General features: G+C 39.3%; 1 protein-coding gene and 1 long non-coding RNA gene across 3 annotated transcripts; one reads left to right on the forward strand and one right to left on the reverse strand.

Annotated features, from left to right (window-relative positions):
• Positions 1-1,475: 1,475 nt before the first annotated feature.
• On the forward strand, positions 1,476-3,364 carry LOC122528882. The gene is made up of 2 exons (XR_006306681.1): positions 1,476-2,177; positions 2,378-3,364. It is a non-coding gene; the product is annotated as an uncharacterized LOC122528882 (long non-coding RNA).
• Positions 3,365-3,483: 119 nt separating this feature from the next.
• LOC122528881 (vacuolar protein sorting-associated protein 13D) lies at positions 3,484-18,819 on the reverse strand. Of its 2 annotated transcripts, XM_043654484.1 has the most exons (24): positions 18,205-18,819; positions 17,762-17,952; positions 17,421-17,652; positions 17,133-17,329; positions 16,884-17,051; positions 16,578-16,815; positions 9,723-16,504; positions 9,490-9,646; positions 9,189-9,417; positions 8,876-9,119; positions 8,438-8,806; positions 8,180-8,368; positions 7,796-8,119; positions 7,397-7,589; positions 7,141-7,323; positions 6,825-7,055; positions 6,255-6,281; positions 5,887-6,047; positions 5,207-5,821; positions 4,958-5,140; positions 4,509-4,880; positions 4,323-4,435; positions 3,809-4,238; positions 3,484-3,738 (listed from the first exon to the last, which is right to left on the reverse strand). In XM_043654484.1, exons 1-24 carry the CDS (start codon positions 18,299-18,301, stop codon positions 3,637-3,639), a joined length of 12,027 nt encoding a protein of 4,008 aa, XP_043510419.1. In that variant the 5' UTR covers positions 18,302-18,819; the 3' UTR covers positions 3,484-3,636. The 2 variants fall into 2 exon arrangements, with proteins under 2 accessions (XP_043510419.1, XP_043510420.1); XM_043654485.1 differs by lacking the exon at positions 6,255-6,281 and having other exon boundaries at positions 18,205-18,818.
• Positions 18,820-19,100: the final 281 nt, after the last annotated feature.

The raw sequence follows: 19,100 nt of genomic DNA on the forward strand, positions 1-19,100 counted from the left end.
GTGGAACTAAACGCTCTATAACCACATAAGGGGAATAATTAATTTTAATTTTTCACGTTACTAATTTGCACTTCACGTGCACATATTTGATAGATAAAACTGTCAGTTACGTTCGCAAATAAATCTGAATCTAATATTCACTATAGTTTGCGCGAAATTATGCACTCACTACTGGCACTACTACTAACGTAAACGAAATTCAAACATTCTTTATATACGTAAATTATACTTAAACAAAACATAGAGCGCAAGCTAAGGGTCTCTGAAATCAAAGACGCAACCATAACAATTCACAAATGATTTCTCTTAATTAATATTTTCTCTTAATTTGTGGAAAAACTGTCACCTGTCAATGTTTGGAGACAACGGTGGCGCCATCTATCGACAACTCGGTGGTACTAAAGGTAAAAAAATTCTGTTTTTAGTACCACCGAGATGTCAATAGATGGCGCCACCGTCGCCTCCAAACATTGACAGGTGACAGTTTTTCCACAAATTACGAGAAGAAATTAATTAAGAGGCATCATTTGTGAACTGTTATGGTTGCGACTTTGATTTCAGATACCCTTAGCTTGCGCTCTATGTTTTGTTTAAGTATAATTTACGTATATAAAGAATGTTTGAATTTCGTTTACGTTAGTAGTAGTGCCAGTAGTGAGTGCATAATTTCGCGCAAACTATAGTGAATATTAGATTCAGATTTATTTGCGAACGTAACTGACAGTTTTATCTATCAAATATGTGCACGTGAAGTGCAAATTAGTAACGTGAAAAATTAAAATTAATTATTCCCCTTATGTGGTTATAGAGCGTTTAGTTCCACCGGTGTGCCACAACGCGGCGCTAGTGTTTCTTAGCCCGTAAAACAGAGGAATTTTCATTTGCGAAAAAACCTAATTTAGCGAAGTAAATTGTGAACTTTGGCGATTGTATTACCCTAATTAGACCCTTAGCTTTCTTTCCATACCTCATTTGACCCGTAAAATGTAGAAATAAGTATTTTTATAAATAATTAGTACCACGGAGTTACCGCTAGATGGCGCCACCATGTCCATTTTGTGACAGCTCGCACTAATTACGAAAAAAACCTAATTAAGAGAAATAATTTGCCAACTTTTTTGTATGCTTCCTTAAAATTAGGCCGCCTGCTTTCTTTCTATGTGTGTTTTGTCCTAGAAAAACGTGTGTGTAAGAAGTTGAATTTTTTTTTCAATAGATCGAAGGTTGTCTTTGTCGCACACTGTTGCTTTCCTTGTCTTGCGTCGTTAGACAAGGAGAGCACTACTGTGCGACAAGGATAGACATAGAGGCGCGGTAAACAAGGAGAGCAACAGAGTGCGACAAGGACAGACATATTCACGTGGTAGACAAGGAAGCTAGTAGCGTGTGACAAGGACAGACATATTCACGTGGTAGACAAGGAAGCTAGTAGCGTGTGACAAGGACAGACATATTCACGCGGTAGACAAGGAAGCTAGTAGCGTGTGACAAGGATAACAATATAAATTAGTTCCTCCGTTTCACCGCTATACGACGCTATTATTTTAATGCACATTCAGTCTTTTCTTGGTATATCAGTTCCAAAAATATTACAAATCATAAGTGGATGCTGCTTATCTACGGATCAAGTGCAATCTTTAGGTTAAGCGTGCAGCTTGCGGAACAACTCTAGGATAGGTGCCGTTTCTTGGCCCAAGGCTGTGGTTCCTAATAAACCGAGCGTGTGAGGTTAGGGGTCGCCGTCATCAGCCCTATTGATGAATCTAGTGGCGTCTCTAATATGAAATACACTCCACTTTCTATATCCTTTATAACTTTACATTATACATAAAATCATCCGCTACAGAAATTTCACCTTTAGTAACATCTACTGACGAATTGCAAGTTGTATATTTTAATTGTATATTTTCAGTTATATATAGCTGTATTTATATACAAAAATGAAAAGTCCCATACAAGAGCAAAGGAAGCAGTTTCACTCAGGAACCGACCCATTAGGTTTTGTTTGTTCTACGTGATACTCTCAACCAATAAGTATTCTTAAATTCAAGAATGGGTTGGAAATAACCAACCAGACCCACATTCTTTTCGAAAAACTTTTCATCTCTGCACAACACGGGTTGATGCAAGTCATCGTTATGAATCTTGAGATTATTGAGTTACTACAGTTGAATTCGGTAAGAATATATTTAATTTTATACTCAATATAAAAATAATTACATCAAATTTTACAATTTGTTTTGCTTTGGGGATTACGAGAGAAATGATTGTAATTATAGATGAGAAACTAATTTTTTTAATAGAATCATTTATGGTGATTTACTCGATTGCTATTTTATGTCTAAACGAGTTCAAATATGTTTTATTGCGTTTGTAGTATCAATATACCTGAAACATGCTGATAAAGAGAGCCAATGATTATCGAACAAAAATAGGATTTCTTTATTAGATATTGACAACGTGAAAATCTCAAGATATAACAAATTTAGACAATCGTATATAATTAATTTATACATTGCTATTACGAGTCGATTCTTACTCATTTAATACATATGCATATATATATATGTATATATATATATATATATATATACACATATACATATACACATATACTCACTGTACAAAGCATCAGCCTTAAAAGTTAAATAAAGCTGACGATTTCGAATTTTACAATGTCTGTACAAGTTTCTTTTTTTTTTTTAAACTAAACGTTCTTTCACCTTACACTTTACGTTTATAATGTTTAGAAGAAGAATGTACGATATCTAATACTTGGTTAGTGATATAATTGTGTCACCTTTTTACAATGAACGACATAAAAAATATATATAGTCACAAACGGAAAAATAGTCTGCAATATATCAAACTCGTTACTATAGAAAATAAATATCCTATACTATTATAAAAACTTTGGTTTTTTATTACCTTTTGCCCCGTTTTTATATTTTGCTCAGTATTAAGTAGATTTATCCGAAATAGATGCCTTAACAATACCTTACGCGTATCTTATGTATATATACGTGTGTATGATATGTGTGTATGTGCGTATGTATATATACACACGCACATACACACACATCCCATAAAAAAATTTTGTCTTTTAAGACTTTCTGTTTGTATCCTACTTGTACGTTAATATACAAAATGTGTATGTGTAAATGTACGTACTATCTGTGCGATAATCAAACATCTTCATCTGAAGAATATTGTCTGAATCGATCTTACATCTGAAACTCAAACGCTGCATTGCAAAAACGGTGTCTCACATCAGTCTTACAATTAAATTAGTTTTAAGCGTAATAAGGTATCATTTTATATGCACTATTTAGAAAAAAAAAAAAAACAAGAAAAGAACCGAAGCTAGAAACACACTAAGAAACCGAAAGAAATTGACTAGCATACGAAATATACGTTGTCAACAAGAAGTTTGGATTATTTGCCTTAGTTTACCAATACTGAGTTATTAGTTGATTAATTTTCTTACTGTTCCAGAGTTAATACCGAGAGTGGAACAGTTTTTGAGAAAGTTGATAATCCTACGAAAATTCCTACGTTTCTTTTTTTAAATACACAGCGATTCCAAACTTCCGATCGAACACAAAGTAGAAAATGTTTGCGTATGATCCTCCGCAACTACTTATAGTATTGTACATCGTCTAACATATTATCCGACGAGGAGAGAGTCAGGCTACGTTCCTCGTGCATCCCCTTGGCGTAATTAACTTGCTGGGACACCTATAACAAATTCAAAATAATATCGATATATTAATAATAATGATTAAATGAACTCTATGTCAACACTGACCCTTTTGGCTACTTCCTCGTCGTCACATCGAACTTTAGGTCTCCTCAGAAGTTCTGGACCGTCTATATTGACAGTTATTGTCGAATCAGATCTAGATATTAATTCAATATAGTACAAAGTGACACCGTTGCTTTCTAGCTTATGCGTCGGCTGACAATATAACAGATCCGCCAGGCTCACTTCAGTTACCACCCCTTTGGTACCACCGGAAATCACGCGAACTCTTTCGTTAGAAACAAGGACCCTCAGATTCTCCGTTCCACTGCGTAAACACTCATACGCCACGAATAATTCGGAATAATTGTGTTCGTTTATTATGTAAAGAAATTCTTGGCCCTCCGCTTGCTGACGGTTGTAAGGTGGTAGCAGACCGGCAGGACCACTAGCCACACGAGTAGGTCTGTCACGTTTTGGCATGGTACGATGAGCACTGAATACATCACAAATAAATAAAGAGAAATCATAAATATCGATTAATCGAATATATATTGAATGGAATTTAAAATGCAGTTACCTTCTACTAGTTTCTCTCACGGCAGTGGCAGTTTCTGTGGCAAGATCTAGAACTCCTACAACAGGCTTCGTGATGGTCCCGACGACCCCTTTGCCAAACCCAGCGAAAAAACCCTGAAATCGTTTATTATAATTTAATCAATTCGCAATCCATTCAATCTTTAATTTAAGAAAAAGAAAAACGCACGGGAAATCCTTCATTTGTTGCTCCGTCGTAGGTTTGTTTAAAGATGCTAGTTACTCCTCCAAGTAAACCAAAACCAAAACCTTTCAATCCGGCTACTAAATGATCGCCACTACCTGCCGTGTTGGCTCGAATTCTCTGTCTAGCTTCCTCGTGTCTCTCATCCATTATGACTCTTCCTAATCCATCGGAAAGGGATTCTGTTACCTTGGCAGCGGAATTCGATATGCCATGTGTAACATTTTTTACTAAAGTTTTCACACTTCCTTCGTAAATTAAACCGGATACTCCTTCTGTGACGTCGTTCACAAAGCCTAAAGGGTTGCCCAGAAAGTCCACAGATCCTAATATCACCGCAGCCTGCCACTTCAAATCCTGGAGTAAGAAAAAATTGATTGTAACAAGGAAGCGGAAAGGTAAATTGACAAATAAAGAATTGTTTACTGTCGTACATCCTTATAATGTTTCACAATGGAATGTACTAAGAACTGAGTGCTCTCGAACGGATGTTTCTTGATAAATGGCTCCAGCTCAATGGTGGCATCTTCAAACTTGATCAGCGTTAAACCTAATTGTCTTTTTACTAACTGAAGATGACGCGGTAATTTCGTCGTAGTGAGTACACTTAATTTTACCTGCAGAAATTATATTCACGTGAAATACTGCACGCTTTGTTAGAAACTCCGATTAGTAAAACCAACCTGACTGGGAACGATCTTTAAAGCACCAAAATAGTATCGTTTAGCGTGTGCAGCAGATACCTCGGAGATAAATCTCTGAGCCTTGAAATCATTCTCGTCCACAGGTGCCTCTAACTCCGACCTTCCTGCCCCGACGAAGGCAACCAATTTCAGTATCAATTTTTCTTCTAAATGTATGCAAAGTGGTTTGATGCTCACTACCACGTGCTTGTATATCTCTGCATTCTGGTTCTTCGACTTTAATTTTTCCGCGACCACGTGTACGGCTGGTCTGTGCTCACTCTCAACTCGGCTGGGTCGTGTTACATAAAGAACAGAAGTACATTGTGCCTCGAACAGTTGATTATCGATTTGTATGTCCTCCACGCTCAAATCTACGGTGGTGTTAACAGGCGTTTGAACTAATTCCAAAGAGATGTCGGCCAGACGAGCAAACAATAGTTCCTCAACCGGTCTTCGAGAAACAATCGACAACCCTAAGCCAGCTGTTAAATCGATCTTCAATTCTAATTCTTTGGAATTGACCTTCTCTGCGTCACTGTTTATTTGAGTCGGTCGGTGACTGATTGCAATGTGCGACCAGTCGCGTTCTTCCAACAGAGCGAACGTCTTTTTCTGCAAACAGAAATCAGAAATTGAGTACTGGCGGTACTTGAAGGTAATTATTTCGGCATTCATACCCTTTCTTTGATGTCTAAAACTTGGAGCACTCTTGTTGGGCCGTCAGTGGTTACCGTAACAGATAAAAAACCAGAGCCCGGTCTCAACTTTTGTCGGCCAACACGTTGTTCGATCGGAGGAGGGCTAATGTGCGTTTGAGGGCCTAATACCGCTTCACTCCCTAAAAAGACATAGAAAAACTGCGTATGACGAATATTTCCAAGGAGATTAAGTGGCTACATAAAAAGTCTAAAGTTAAAATATTATCTCATGCATTTTGTTACTTGATGAACATAGCGTTAATGAAATAAAAAAACAAGCGGAAGTTTGAACGTTTAAGATATTTAACTTAATTGGTGACTTTAATGTACTCCGAATCTATACGTACACATTTGCCAACGGGCGACACTGCCGCCTGCAACATTATCATTATGAGTTTAAGATTCACGAGGATAGTGATAATTCGTAGAATAAACGGAGAAAACAGCTAGAAATTTTAAATTAGTTGTATGTGAGGAATACAGAACATTGATTTGTAACTACACATTTACAGCCACTGCTCAAACCGAGATACTTATACCTGTATCTTGTTTTTCAAATTAATAGTATACAAAAGAAATGAAGTATTGTTTTAACCGCTTTAACATCTCAATTTGCGTGGCATAATGATCATATCAGCGAATGCTAATTACTTCAATGAGTAAATTATGTGAAAGCTGTGGCAAATAAAGTAAAAGGGCATGATAATGAATAGAACAAAATTTGTGTATAATGTGGATTAAAGAAAAATAAAAAATTTTTGCAATTCTTCGGTCTTTTTGTCAATTATCAAAGCAATCCTACTTGTATGTACAATCTATTCTGAATATAAAAAGGTCTATATAAAAAATAACAAAACAATTAATAAAAATACTGATTAAAAAACAATGCAACGCTCAGTAATCATAACGTTTCAAACCTTCGTGTAATCCCATGAATCCATCTTTCGACTGTACGCACATATTCTTATGCGCACAACATAATCGTCCATCGTCAGTGAATCGCCAAGTTTGTGTGGATCTTCTTCGAGAATCAGGTTTCCTTAAGGCAAGAGCACAATAGGTGAATGGTTGAGGTGCTGTACCTGCTATGTCCAACACCAACACCGTTTCCGGAGTCCTTGAATGCTTGTCTCTGGGTGGACTAGACCCTATTCAGATCAAAAAAAGATCATTTTAAAATAATTGCCAGAAATATAAGAAGGCATATTAACGAAGACATTCTTTCCATAATACCTTCATGCTGCAATTGACCATCTCCAGTCATCCTCCATAGCTGAGATCTAGCACCATATTGTTTCCTCCGTAGAGCAACCCAACCACCAGGACCAGCTTCTAAGACTAGTCTCTGTGTTTCAACATCTAGAGGATCTAAACCACCCTCTCCAGTCCCCAGATCGCAATCAGTTTTAAATGTTCCTATTTTCAATATATAGTGTGATTTACGGGAGAAAAGTAATTAAATATCATATAAAAAAAAGAAACAAATTACCCGTGAAAGCAATGTAAATGAAATTCTCATAAGTTAGAACTCTGCCCTCTCCAAGTGCATTCAAATCATATGTAGCTGTCACGCCTCCCGGTGCAGTCAGAATTAAAGCAGCAGACTCTATTGATTCATCTAGTGCGTACGGTACAGAGGAATGCGGTCTGACAGTCCATTGCAAGTTGTCGTGTACGGTAATCTACAAAAAACATTCTTGAAAATAATTTCTAATTAATTCAATTAAATGGTATAGCGAAAATTGATGATTAGACTGCAAATTTATGCATTTGTGAAAAGTTTACAGGAATGCACAGAGAATGCACATAACATTTTTTCAATATCTTCATAAAAATCTGCAGATGATGATATTTGAAGCATATTTGATTGTACGTCTTGATTAGTCACCTGATTTACTATCAAAGGCACCTCTGAGAAATTGTCTACTCTTATAGGTGGTGGCATAGTGTCTGCATCGGTGAACACTACAAAGTACGTACTTTCTTGTAAAACTACGTCCACTCGAAGAAAATACATCTTTCCTGTCGAATCTCTGATATTAACTGTCAATGAATAATTATCATCCAATTTGATACCGCCTGACCACATGCAGTCTTTAACATCCATAATGCGAACACATAGCAACAAATCTTTGTCAAGACGTGGCCAATGAAATGCCATGTGGCAGTTAGGCATAATTTTAATATATGTGGCTTGAGCATCTGGATGACTCTGAAAAATGAAAAACAATGGGATGCTACAATCATAAATAAATTTTCTGTTGTTACTTACGATTGTCGTAGTAAAACATTTCTGGGCTAGCTCCAAAGTAGAGCTTGATTTATTGTGCAGCTGATATCTAGGAGACAACGTGACTACGCTCGTAGCTCTGTATTTTCCTCTAGCTATCCTGGTAGCGACACTAATTAGATACACTATGTCAGGCCTGCCGTCACGAAGAGATATTCTAAGACGATGCACCTGAGAATATAAAAGTTTGAATTTGAATTTCCATTTGATTTTTATTTTATCACTTTAATGTTTACGAACCTGTATTCCGGGTTGCAGATGAAAATGTTGTGACCATTGTGGGATTCCCTGGGGATGTACCGAGGTACCGATTCTCACTGACATAGTTCTGCTAGCTTCCTCGTCGCTGAAAGAAAATAACAAAGGCGCCACCATTCTGGCTTTCTCATTTTCCTCGAATTGTCCGGCTGCCTCTATTCCAACTCCTTCTTGTCTAAACACCAGTGGTAAGCCAGTTTTATTTATAATCCAGTAAGGCGCAGTGATGTTAATCTGTATGGCAGAGCCTTTCTCTATGTTAACAGCTGCATGCAGGTATAATATTCTTCCACAAGAATCCGTCAGTCGTAGACGAGCAGTGAAAGAATTGATACTTGGTGGCAACAACATCTATAAAGAATAAACCTTAAACATCAATGAAATATTGAAACAACTTAAAACGGATGAAACTTTATTTACCGTGCCAGAACCAGGATATCCATCTAGCTGTACTGTGATCTCTAGTTGCTCTTCGACGTTTACAGAATGCAAGTCAGCACTCTCACCGGGTAGAATTCTGCCACTCTCTGGACTAATCTCGAATAACAATTCGTGAGGCAATAAATTAGTTAATGTAAGAGGAGCCATCACCGTGATAGTATGTGCTGGCAGCATTTGACTCATATCCAATGGATAATTATCTCTCATCACCGCTATGCACATTCTACAAAACAGATTGATTTAGAAGCTAGTCTACTCAATCAATAATTTATACATATAATTCGAATCGTACCTAAATATATTGTTATGATTAGCTCTACAAGTCATACGATTTTCTATAATTTCTAATGGTTTTTTAACCACGGTCCAATCTATTGTCTCTGTACAATATTGAAATAAATTGTTTAAATTAATGGGTTTCAGACACATTTGTACACCAGTGTGCGTCAGGGGGACCGATATCGTGGATTGGGCAGGTACTTGAAGAATTCTGTCACTAACGGACGAAGTTAAAGGCAGATCTAAAACAAAGAAAACGAAAATGGAAATTCAATTGACAATGATTCATTTCACTTCATGTAAAATCAACCTACATCCATAGTGACTCAAAGATTTCTCCATCTTGACCTCCACCGTGTGTTTCAATTTATTGGATATCTGCAGAGCTGACCTAATGGTTACTAATTTTCTAGCTGATCCTTCAAGTTCGACAGCGAACACTATTCTAGCCTTTGGCGTTAGAATCTGGAACTGAAAATGATCGTTCAAATATAAACGAAGGATACAAATAAGTTTAAGTAATGAAGTGAAGATGAACTTTACAGACCAGCGTCGTATCTATCTGTACGCCAGTAATGTTTGCACTTGCGTGTCGAAAATATATTCCAACGCGATCGACAGTGACAGGATCCACGGGTCTCCACCCATCCACTATTGCTGTAATCTGATGCCTCCTGACGGTATGCGTGGTGTGGTGTCTCAATTTACCTCTTCCCTCGAAAGTGAACGGAACAGTATCGCCTGGAAGAACTTCGAGCCACGTGTCGTCCTTTTGAAAGTCATTTTTGACTTTGAAATTTTGTCCCACGTTCTTCGCATCGTCCGCGGTGGCGATGATCGTTTTGAACCACAATTTACAGCCGGTTTCATTCCTTAACGCGAAAGGAACAAATGGCATTCGACGCCGATAGCACTGCCCGTTGCTTCCCTTGTTCAAATTAACATCCTTATTGGAAGTTGAATAGAAATCCTGCATCCAGTTGTTCTTAACCAATTCTATCAGCTCTATCAACGTTGAAGTTATGTTAACATTAACGGAATCCTGAGAGTTAACGGACATTTGCAGCCTCGTTGCATTGAGAGAATTAGTTAGTATATGCTCCCATTGGACCGTGGAACGCCATGGTTCGATGAACGGCTCCCAACCACTGAGAACTCTGTTGTAATAATTAATACTGAAAGTGGCGGATACTGTGCCAGGTCCCACGCGTTCTTGTTTCAAGTTAAGATCTTGCAAAGAGATCTCCAGCAATGGTACATCGGCGTCTCTACAGTCGTCTATGATGCATATCGTTGCGCATGATGTTTGAACCTCGAACGTGTGAAAGACGGACTCGTTGTTGGTACTGGTGTCTAAATTGGGCACCGCGTGTTGCGTCAACCATAAAGCTGCCTCGTCCAACTGGCCGTTACAGCGATCCAAAGCAGCTCTGCAATCGGCATCGGTAAATCCCAGGGCCATCAATTTCTGTACTTGTCTCTCGGTAGGTGTCAACGCTTCGATGGAACGTTGCTTAGCTACGAGAGTCTGTTTCGGCAGAGAGCTGAGCATTCTAGAGAACATAGTCACGTCGTGGTAGCTTAATCTCACGCACAGAGGTTGTAGCTGTATCTCGAGACACTTATCCACTGTTAGATCTAAACTAGCGCCGACAGGATCTATTATAGACAATGCAGTCTCTTCCTCTAGTCCTAAGGTACATGAGAACAGTTCACAATGCGACAGATTGCAAGAAAGAGGCTTTTCACCTTCCTGGGGAACAGATCTATAAGAAAGAACGGCTGTATTCTTCAGAATAACAGCGTTCGTGTCGCGAAATGACGTATCCTCCACGATAACTAATTCCGAGTCGGTGATGTTAATCTTCAATTCGAACGGTGTTGCGATCAAAACGTTACTGTCGTTCTCTTGGTTGTTTTCGGTGGTTGTCTGAGTGATTCCAAGAATCGGTTCTGGTTCTATGGAATTTAGCATCAGGAAGTCTCTGACAGCCTCCCACCAGTCTAATATCGCGGTCAGGCGCATACTGTGGACCAGAATGGTCGTGGCAGCGCTTGCTATACGCCTTCTGTGGTGCACCTCGGCCTGGACACGATTTTCGTTGTTGGAATTCCTCAGAGGCTGCAAAATACTCGTGAAAACGTTGGACTGTTTGTCAACTGGTTCATCCTGAAACCTCATGTCCGTAATTAGTATTTCCTGCGATACCAAGTCAATGTCCTGCGATCCGTCGCTCAACGAGTCCAACGTCAGTCTGGATTTTATGAAATTAATGCAAGCCAACGCCGCGATATTGTGATTTGGGTGTAGCTTCACCGTAACGTTTACCAATTCCAGAGTTATGCACGACCTTTTCCAAATCTTCTCCCTGTTGTCCACGCTGACTATCGAGTACTCGACAGTTCCGTTCAGGTCCTGCATGAACTGACGCAAGTCGTCCAGATTCTCGCCGATGTTGTAAGACAGCAGACCGCGAATCAGCATGTACTGAGCAGGATCTAAAGCGCAGTCCATCGTGGACAGAGTCCCGTGAATGCTCAAATCTGGGATCTCCCTGCTGATGTACGTGTCCAAGTTCCTTTCAATGCGCAACTTCAAATGGCACATTTCGGTGAGCAACGACGAGCCAAGTTTCTTGATCTGAAAACCACCGACAACCAAGGCATCCATATCGCCGTTTTGATCGTCACACTTGATCCGTTTAGCCGCGTAGACGTCCATATTAACAAGCTCGAGGAACATTATGTCCAGCATGCATTTGTCTATCACTTCTGAGGCCTCGAATCGATTGTGAGCAGTGAGCTCCCCTAGATCCAACAGTATCAGCTCGTCTGACCTGGAACTAACTGGTAGCAGAATTACTGGCGCGCCTGCCTCTAACTCTAAGGACAATCTTATGCTTCTTTTGTTGGTGTCAATTATGGCGCCGACACCGGCCCGCAGATTAGCCATGATGGTCCAAAGCTGAGAAAAATGGCCGAAGAACGCTTGAAGTTCTGCCACGAACCTTTGAGTGTGTACATAATGGACAGCGGACATCTCCAGTTTTAATCGAGCGTCGTAAGGTCGTTTCTCGGAGTCAACATAGCTGGAATATTGAAAATTCAAAGCTTTCCTCCCAGAGGAGAGGAACCTCTCCCTATAAAATCTTCCATGGGGCGTTAAATCTAGTAGTGACATTGATCCCAGTGACCCTGACACCTTCGTCTTGCCATTTGCTTTCAAGATATGCATGCTGGCATTGGACACATTGGCTTTAGCAATTTCTCTTTCAGACTGTATCAAAACCAACGTTAAAGACCTAACTTCTATCTCGGTTTCCGACCGGAGGGGTAGATCATCCCCTTTGTCTGGCTGATCCGTGTCAATGGAAGTCTGGTGCGTTGCAACTTTGGGATTGTTTCCCGAGGGACCGGCAAATCCAAAGAAATCAAACACCACCATCCAAGATTCGACGCTAATGATCAAATCTAAGCAATTAAAGTCCACCGTGACAGTCTTCTGGTGAAACTGGCTTTCTCCTGGCAGATCACAGTCCGGTTCTGTTATGGTGATGCTCATTAGTACGAGGTTCTCTTCACTGGTCGACGCACCTGGCGACGGCGGCGGAGTATTTGGAGTGTTCGCCAAAGAAACTGGTTTCCTGCGCCAGTGAGCAGGAATTGTTCCGTACAAGGTATCAGTCTCCAGTCTATCCGGTAAACTTCCTCGTCTAAATTCGCTTCTGACCTTCTGTACAAATGCAAAGTCAGGACATGACTTTGAGACTCCAGCTGGAAGTTTGGCGCGAGTTGGAGCTGAAGATTGCATCATGCATCTGTGTCTGGAGCCAACAGCACACAGAAGATCCTCCATAAGAAGGGATCGTAGGGCAACTTCGACAGTGGATTCATTTTTCTGCAGCTTCTCATATTTCACCACGAAATCCCTCATGGATAATTCAACTAAAGGCTGTTCCAGAGGTCCCTGTTTCAGTTCTACACCTAGAGTGGGCAATTCGAATAAAACCTTGATGGAGAGATCAAGCTTATCAGAATAATTCGGTATCTTGCTCATCGTTTGAGACTTCTGAACAACAGGTATGGACACTGGCATGGAAAAAAGTCTGTTAGTTGTATCTAATAACTGTTCGTATTGACCTCTGGACAGGGAGACTTTCAGTGGCGTCATTACGACCCCATGAACTTGGACAATAGGACTGCTGGAAAATTCACTATCAAGAAAGAAATTGGGACTTTGCGCCAACGTATTCTCCTTTTCAACCACAACTTTCAGGACCGTGTCGTGCAGAATTGGCTTGCCCGATTTCTTGCAACAGTATATGTCCTCGGCTCTTAAAGGAAGATTGCTGTGAGCTTGTCCCACGTTGGAGGATATCTCCAAAGAGTACAGGTTCATCTCTCGAACTTCTAAAGTCACCTTGTGCTTCGCCATAGGACCCGGATGAGGCTCGTGTTGCAAGGACATAGTGCCAAGATGTGCGACGAAAACTTGTCTGCTGTGAGATGAACGTGGGATTACCAAAACGGGACTATTCAACAGGAGATCCAATTTCAATGATAGGCTTCCTGAATTCTCCAGATCTATAGACAGACTTGGTAACCGTCTACGTGGTGGGATAGACCAATCCTCTGCGTTTACCAGGCCTATGGCCATGTCTGTAGCAGCTGCACTGATCTGCCGTGCAACCTTGCTTAAGTACTGCTTGAACTCGTCAGCGCAAGAACGCAATTCCGACAATAAATGAGGAGCGTGGGTATACCAAACGCTACCGATGCGAATAGTCAGGTCTATTAAGGTTTCCATTCCATCTTGTTGTTGCGCGCAAGGTTTGATACATCGATTTGCGGAGAATCGTAAAGCTTCCGGCTGTTCAGACAGATTAGTAAAATGTTCCAACGGATGTTGAGGTGGATCAGCTATTGGATCCCTTCCAACGCTGACAATTCTCTGATGCGTTTTACCAATTGATGTTTGATCCAAAATTTGCAAGCCACCAAGTGAACCAGAGATAGACGCGTTTACAGACAAGGTAGCTTGTATACGAGCGTCGCACATCGTGGCTGTGGCGATTTTCTGACCCACCAAGTGATTGTCCTGCATTACAGCTCTTAACAGAAGCACGTTCAATCTGTGGAAATCAAAGGTTATTTCCGTCCTGGTGGAAACTTTTGGCTCGGTGGTTTGGTTTGACAGGGATTCTTGCCTCTCGATGTATCCTGGCTTCATTTTTCTTTGAGAAGGGAATATCCTTTTAAAGAATCCCATGAGTTCTACTATGGTCTCCTGATTGGCAATAATATCCAAGTTATTAAATTGAATGTTGGCCACTCTTAAAATCTCCAATGTGTCGTATACCAGAGTTAATTCAACTACTATCAGAGCTTCAGAATCCATTTTCTCCAGCTCAATCAAAGAATTACTTCTAGGCGATTGAATACTCTTCGCTTTGCTCGCTAGATTTGACAAAGCATTGGTCAAGGCAATTGGAGAGGTCAATCTCCTCGGTACATTGGGATCGGGAGAACCAGGAGAAACTGGAGAGACAGGGGACGTTGGTTCCGAATCTCTCAAGCTCCCAGAAATGCTGTCCATTCCCACGTGTTTGTGACTGGCCACTAATAATTCAAAATCGGGACCGAATTCCTGAAGAGCGTCGACGAGAAGCAAACCGTGAACAGAGAGGGAAACGCTGAGATCTGCAGTTCTTTTACTAAAGGCGGCTCGGACACCAGAGACCTGCAGCTCCGCCACACTGCGACCTCTAGATTGCAACTCGAAGGTCATTTGATCGATGATAAATTGGACCATAACCGCATGACTCACAGATTTCTCTAGGCTCTCTTCCTTTTTGGGACTTTCTGGTTCTATACTGATCATGTCAGCCTGAGAAATCCCGCTGGATTTCGAGAAGCTGGACAACAAGCTGTACATCAATCTAATTGCTTCCACCTTTTGTTCATTCACATGGACCACCAATCTCGGCAGATTCCCAGACACAGTCACCGACGGCAAATTTGGATCAGAGGAAACGAACACTCTTCGTTCAATTTGCAAGGATATGTTAAAACGTTCTAAAACGTGCAAGCTAGACATCCCCCTGGTTCGCACATGTTTCCAGTTATCTTTTACCTTTCCTACAAGAATTTGCAAATCCACCAGATCGATGGAATAGTGATCGTACAGCTTTTGATGCAGCGCGGTCTCGGAAATAGTCTGAAAATCTTGTATGGAACCGTTTTCTTGACTTCCGGGCGGTGTCGAGCAAGGTGTCTCAAATCTCTCATCCTCGTCATCGCTGTTAGGTTCGGGGGATGATGTTTTAATGATTGCCTTGTTATCCTGTACGCTGTTCGACAAGTGGAGTTTTCCGAAATCAACAACTACTACCGCGGCATTAGGATCGGTAAAATTCTCAACTAGCAGAATTTGTGGCGCAGATATATTAAATTGCAAATCCCAGGAGGAACGATACACCAGATCTCCGTCCAAAATCTGTTCCCAGTTTTTGATAAGTTGTCTCCGCGTTCGCCGTTTCATTGCTTGAAACTTTTGATTGGTTGATGGTCTGTGTGGTTTACTCATGAAGTCTATAAGCCAGTGTATCACCGCAGGATTGTAAACTACATCTAAAGACTTTGAATTCACTTGTAACAAATGATCGGCATTCGAGTGCAACGGTCTTTTCTCGTAAGTCATTTCAAAAAGTTGTTGAGGCAATTGATTGGTTAATTTTTCTGAAGAGCTGCGTACCCTAGAGTTTATTGTAGGAATCATTTGAGGCTGCACCAAAATGGGAAAAGTAGAATTCTCTGTGAGATAGTCGTGAAGATACAAGGCTCCCAAACTGATAAAGAACTTGTGAGATCCGTACCTTGGTCTCGAATCGTAACTCAAGTTCACTCGTTCAAACTGCAGTTCTATCACTGCTTTCGTATTCTCGCCGTCGTTTTTCATCATGCAAAGGGAGAAAGCACCTTTCGACAGAGTAAAATTGAACTGTCCAAACACTGTATCTCGACGTAGCAAAGTGTCATCGTCTATGGTGTCTGCCAAAACATCTAAAAGCTCTCCATCAAATGTAGAAGATGTGCTCTGAGTGTTCGTATTTGAACTCTTTGAATACCAGCCCCACCACTGTGGAAACCACTGCTCCAACATTCCTCTAGGTTGTGGTAGATTCACATCAGAATTCTGAAGCACTTTCGGTGGGTTGACTCTGTACATTGCTATTTCCCTCAGTACTCTCAATTCATCAAAATTTCGTTCCTGCTCTATCTTCTCTTTTAACTGTTTCATGTCTGTAGGTAAAATAGTAGTTGGCGTGCCTATAAAATAACACTAATTGGTACCAAGAAACAATGGTAAGTAAATGGTAAATTCCTATAATTTTTCAAGTACCTAACAATTTAGCGTAACTCTCCACGTACAAAATGTTTTCTTTGCCTCTCCGAAAAATATCTCCCCATGATGGTTTAGATTTCAGAACATCTTTGCCGAGGTGACACCTTGCCGCGTACTTCCACCATTCTCTTGGTGCAGCCGACACGCTAATCACTGGACGACAAGATCTCTGTTGCTTACAACGTTCTATATCTTTTAATCCTCTTATACATTTAACTATTTGATCATACTGTACCTGTAACAGGAAGTCACTTATAATATACAAACTTTACATATGAAAACAGACATATAAGCTGAACTTACATCTGTGAGACATAATGGAACATCATCTAATAAAAGATCGACAATCATTCTAGGTTTATTAGTAGACCTCAATGGTCGCTCAGATCTATCTCTCTTAATATGAGCTCTCGCATTAACAGGTAACAAGATATGGTTCTTTATTATATTCTTTGGTTCGCTCATGGCGATCTGGAAAGAAAATTAATTTCAACATTATTTGATATTTTATTTCTAATTATTCGAACTAGATGTAGAAAAATTAATATGTACAGCTAAATCACCAAGACTGAGAGAACCAAGAAATTCATCTTTTTTCAAGTGATTCCAGTAAATGGAAAGCCTGTCAAGTTCCATGAGCTTAAAAGAAGCATCTGTAAGATTCCAGGAAGTGGAACCTGGTATCCAACTGGCATCGCAACTTTGTGCAGTTAGAGCTCCTATAGTTACACCAAGTACAACGCCAGTATCTATTGGTCAAAATTCTTTTTCAGTAATATATTTAACATCACTTTGCTCATCTTCATTTCTTATTCTATTAAATAAAAAAACTATATTTACCATCTGGCAAAGTCACACTATCTTCATATCTTATATGGACATCTTTGATATTGAGCTGCAAGTTTTCAATAATATTCGTGATCAAGGAGGTGCCATAATTTACCCAAGAACTATAACTAGTAGCATAATAACCAGGATCTCGTTCTGTGTCCGTTCTCCATCTGGCTTCTAATGAATCTAATCGACTCAGCTTATATTCTAGAATTGCCTGCTCCTCTGCTTCACTATCAAACTATAAACAATTATTTGTAAATATATAAAACAGAAAATATGTACTATACGAGAATCATATAATTCATATGCCATATCTGTATATTACAAGAGAATCATATTTCATATACCTCATCTAAACTGATTGGTCCAGCTACCAAGTAAAGTTGTTCTATGACTATGACCCATGAGGCTGTCCTTATTTGACGAACAGGTACTTGTAATCTTACTTTACCAATAAACCCTGCTTTTATTTCTATCGGTAACCCAATATGACGCAAGGCCTCCTTCTTTAACGGCAAATTTTCCAATTCAACTTCACCTAAAATAGAATAATTTTTCTAATAGAAACATTAAATTTCGTTATACGAAATATAATAACGTTTAAGGAGATCATATGAAAAATAAATTCCATAGCTACTTTACAAACAATGATATAATACCCAACTAAATCTAAATTTTTGAACAGAATGAAAGAAGTATTATCCATGAACATGCATTGTCAATCAGTATTTTAATAGAGATTCCTTGTTAAACCAGATAAGTATAATTAGGAAGGGAAATATAACCTTACCGGACAGTAAGGCAATACTCAGTTGATCGGTATTTAAATTTTCCACATATTTCCCAAGATAATTGTTTAATACCCAGGCGACAAGTCCTTCCAACATTTTGAAGGATTATAAAGTTGCTTAATAACTACGAGAATGGACTTATATACAGAAGCAGGCATAAACATAATCTGCATAGGTTATATTTGTCGAAGTTTCGTCAAATTTTCGAAACTCACGATGTAATAGCAATTATGCATCGCACGATCGGCGAAGTGCAGCTTTCCTCGAGCGAAAGTAACATTTTTCACATTGAAATGCTATTTCTTTTATTACGAAAATCACGAGATCTCCCGTCAACGATATGGATCATATCAAACAAGCCTCATCGATCGCGAATACCATCGTGCTGCACATTCAACAATCTCGACATCATGGAAGGAACTTTGAAACTTAATTATTTATAATCACGAAATCTCCTTTCTGCGATATAAATTTCTAATTATTTCTACAAACTGAATTTGAAGGTACGCTGTTATTTATACTGTTAGTAAATTATAGATGTTTATGCATTTGCGTACAATTTAAATATCAAAAATATACAAAACACATAAAAGTATAATATATACCCAGAAATAAAAATCTTTCTCCGAACCCTGTGTTTACAAAAATACGAATGTACATAAACAACACACAGTTTAATTTTTTTATTGCTATGTCATCGAAATTTTCAAGACTATTAAAAATTTCACCGAAAAAATTAAGATTAGATAAGATAAAAAATAAGCTTTAAATATCTTTATCCATTTTTTATACAATCCGCATTCAAACATTGTGCACTTAGAACTTGACTTTGTTAATCAATAAGAACATTTAACTCGTTGTATATATATGTATATATGTATATAGCGAATTTTTT

This window comes from Frieseomelitta varia, unplaced genomic scaffold (genome assembly GCF_011392965.1).
Source record: "Frieseomelitta varia isolate USP_RPSP 00005682 unplaced genomic scaffold, Fvar_1.2 scaffold_267, whole genome shotgun sequence".
Classification (NCBI taxonomy): Eukaryota; Metazoa; Arthropoda; class Insecta; order Hymenoptera; family Apidae; genus Frieseomelitta; species Frieseomelitta varia.

What these genes read in the sequence shown, in the direction of transcription:
- LOC122528881 (XM_043654484.1), bottom strand. Translation starts at nt 18,301, where the DNA reads ATGTTGGAAGGACTTGTCGCCTGGGTATTAAACAATTATCTTGGGAAA. An exon ending in TACAGATAGATACGACGCTG is followed by an intron (nt 9,647 to 9,722) that starts GTCTGTAAAGTT and finishes GATCATTTTCAG; the next exon opens with TTCCAGATTCTAACGCCAAA. An exon ending in TGGTCAATTGCAGCATGAAG is followed by an intron (nt 7,056 to 7,140) that starts GTATTATGGAAA and finishes TGATCTGAATAG; the next exon opens with GGTCTAGTCCACCCAGAGAC.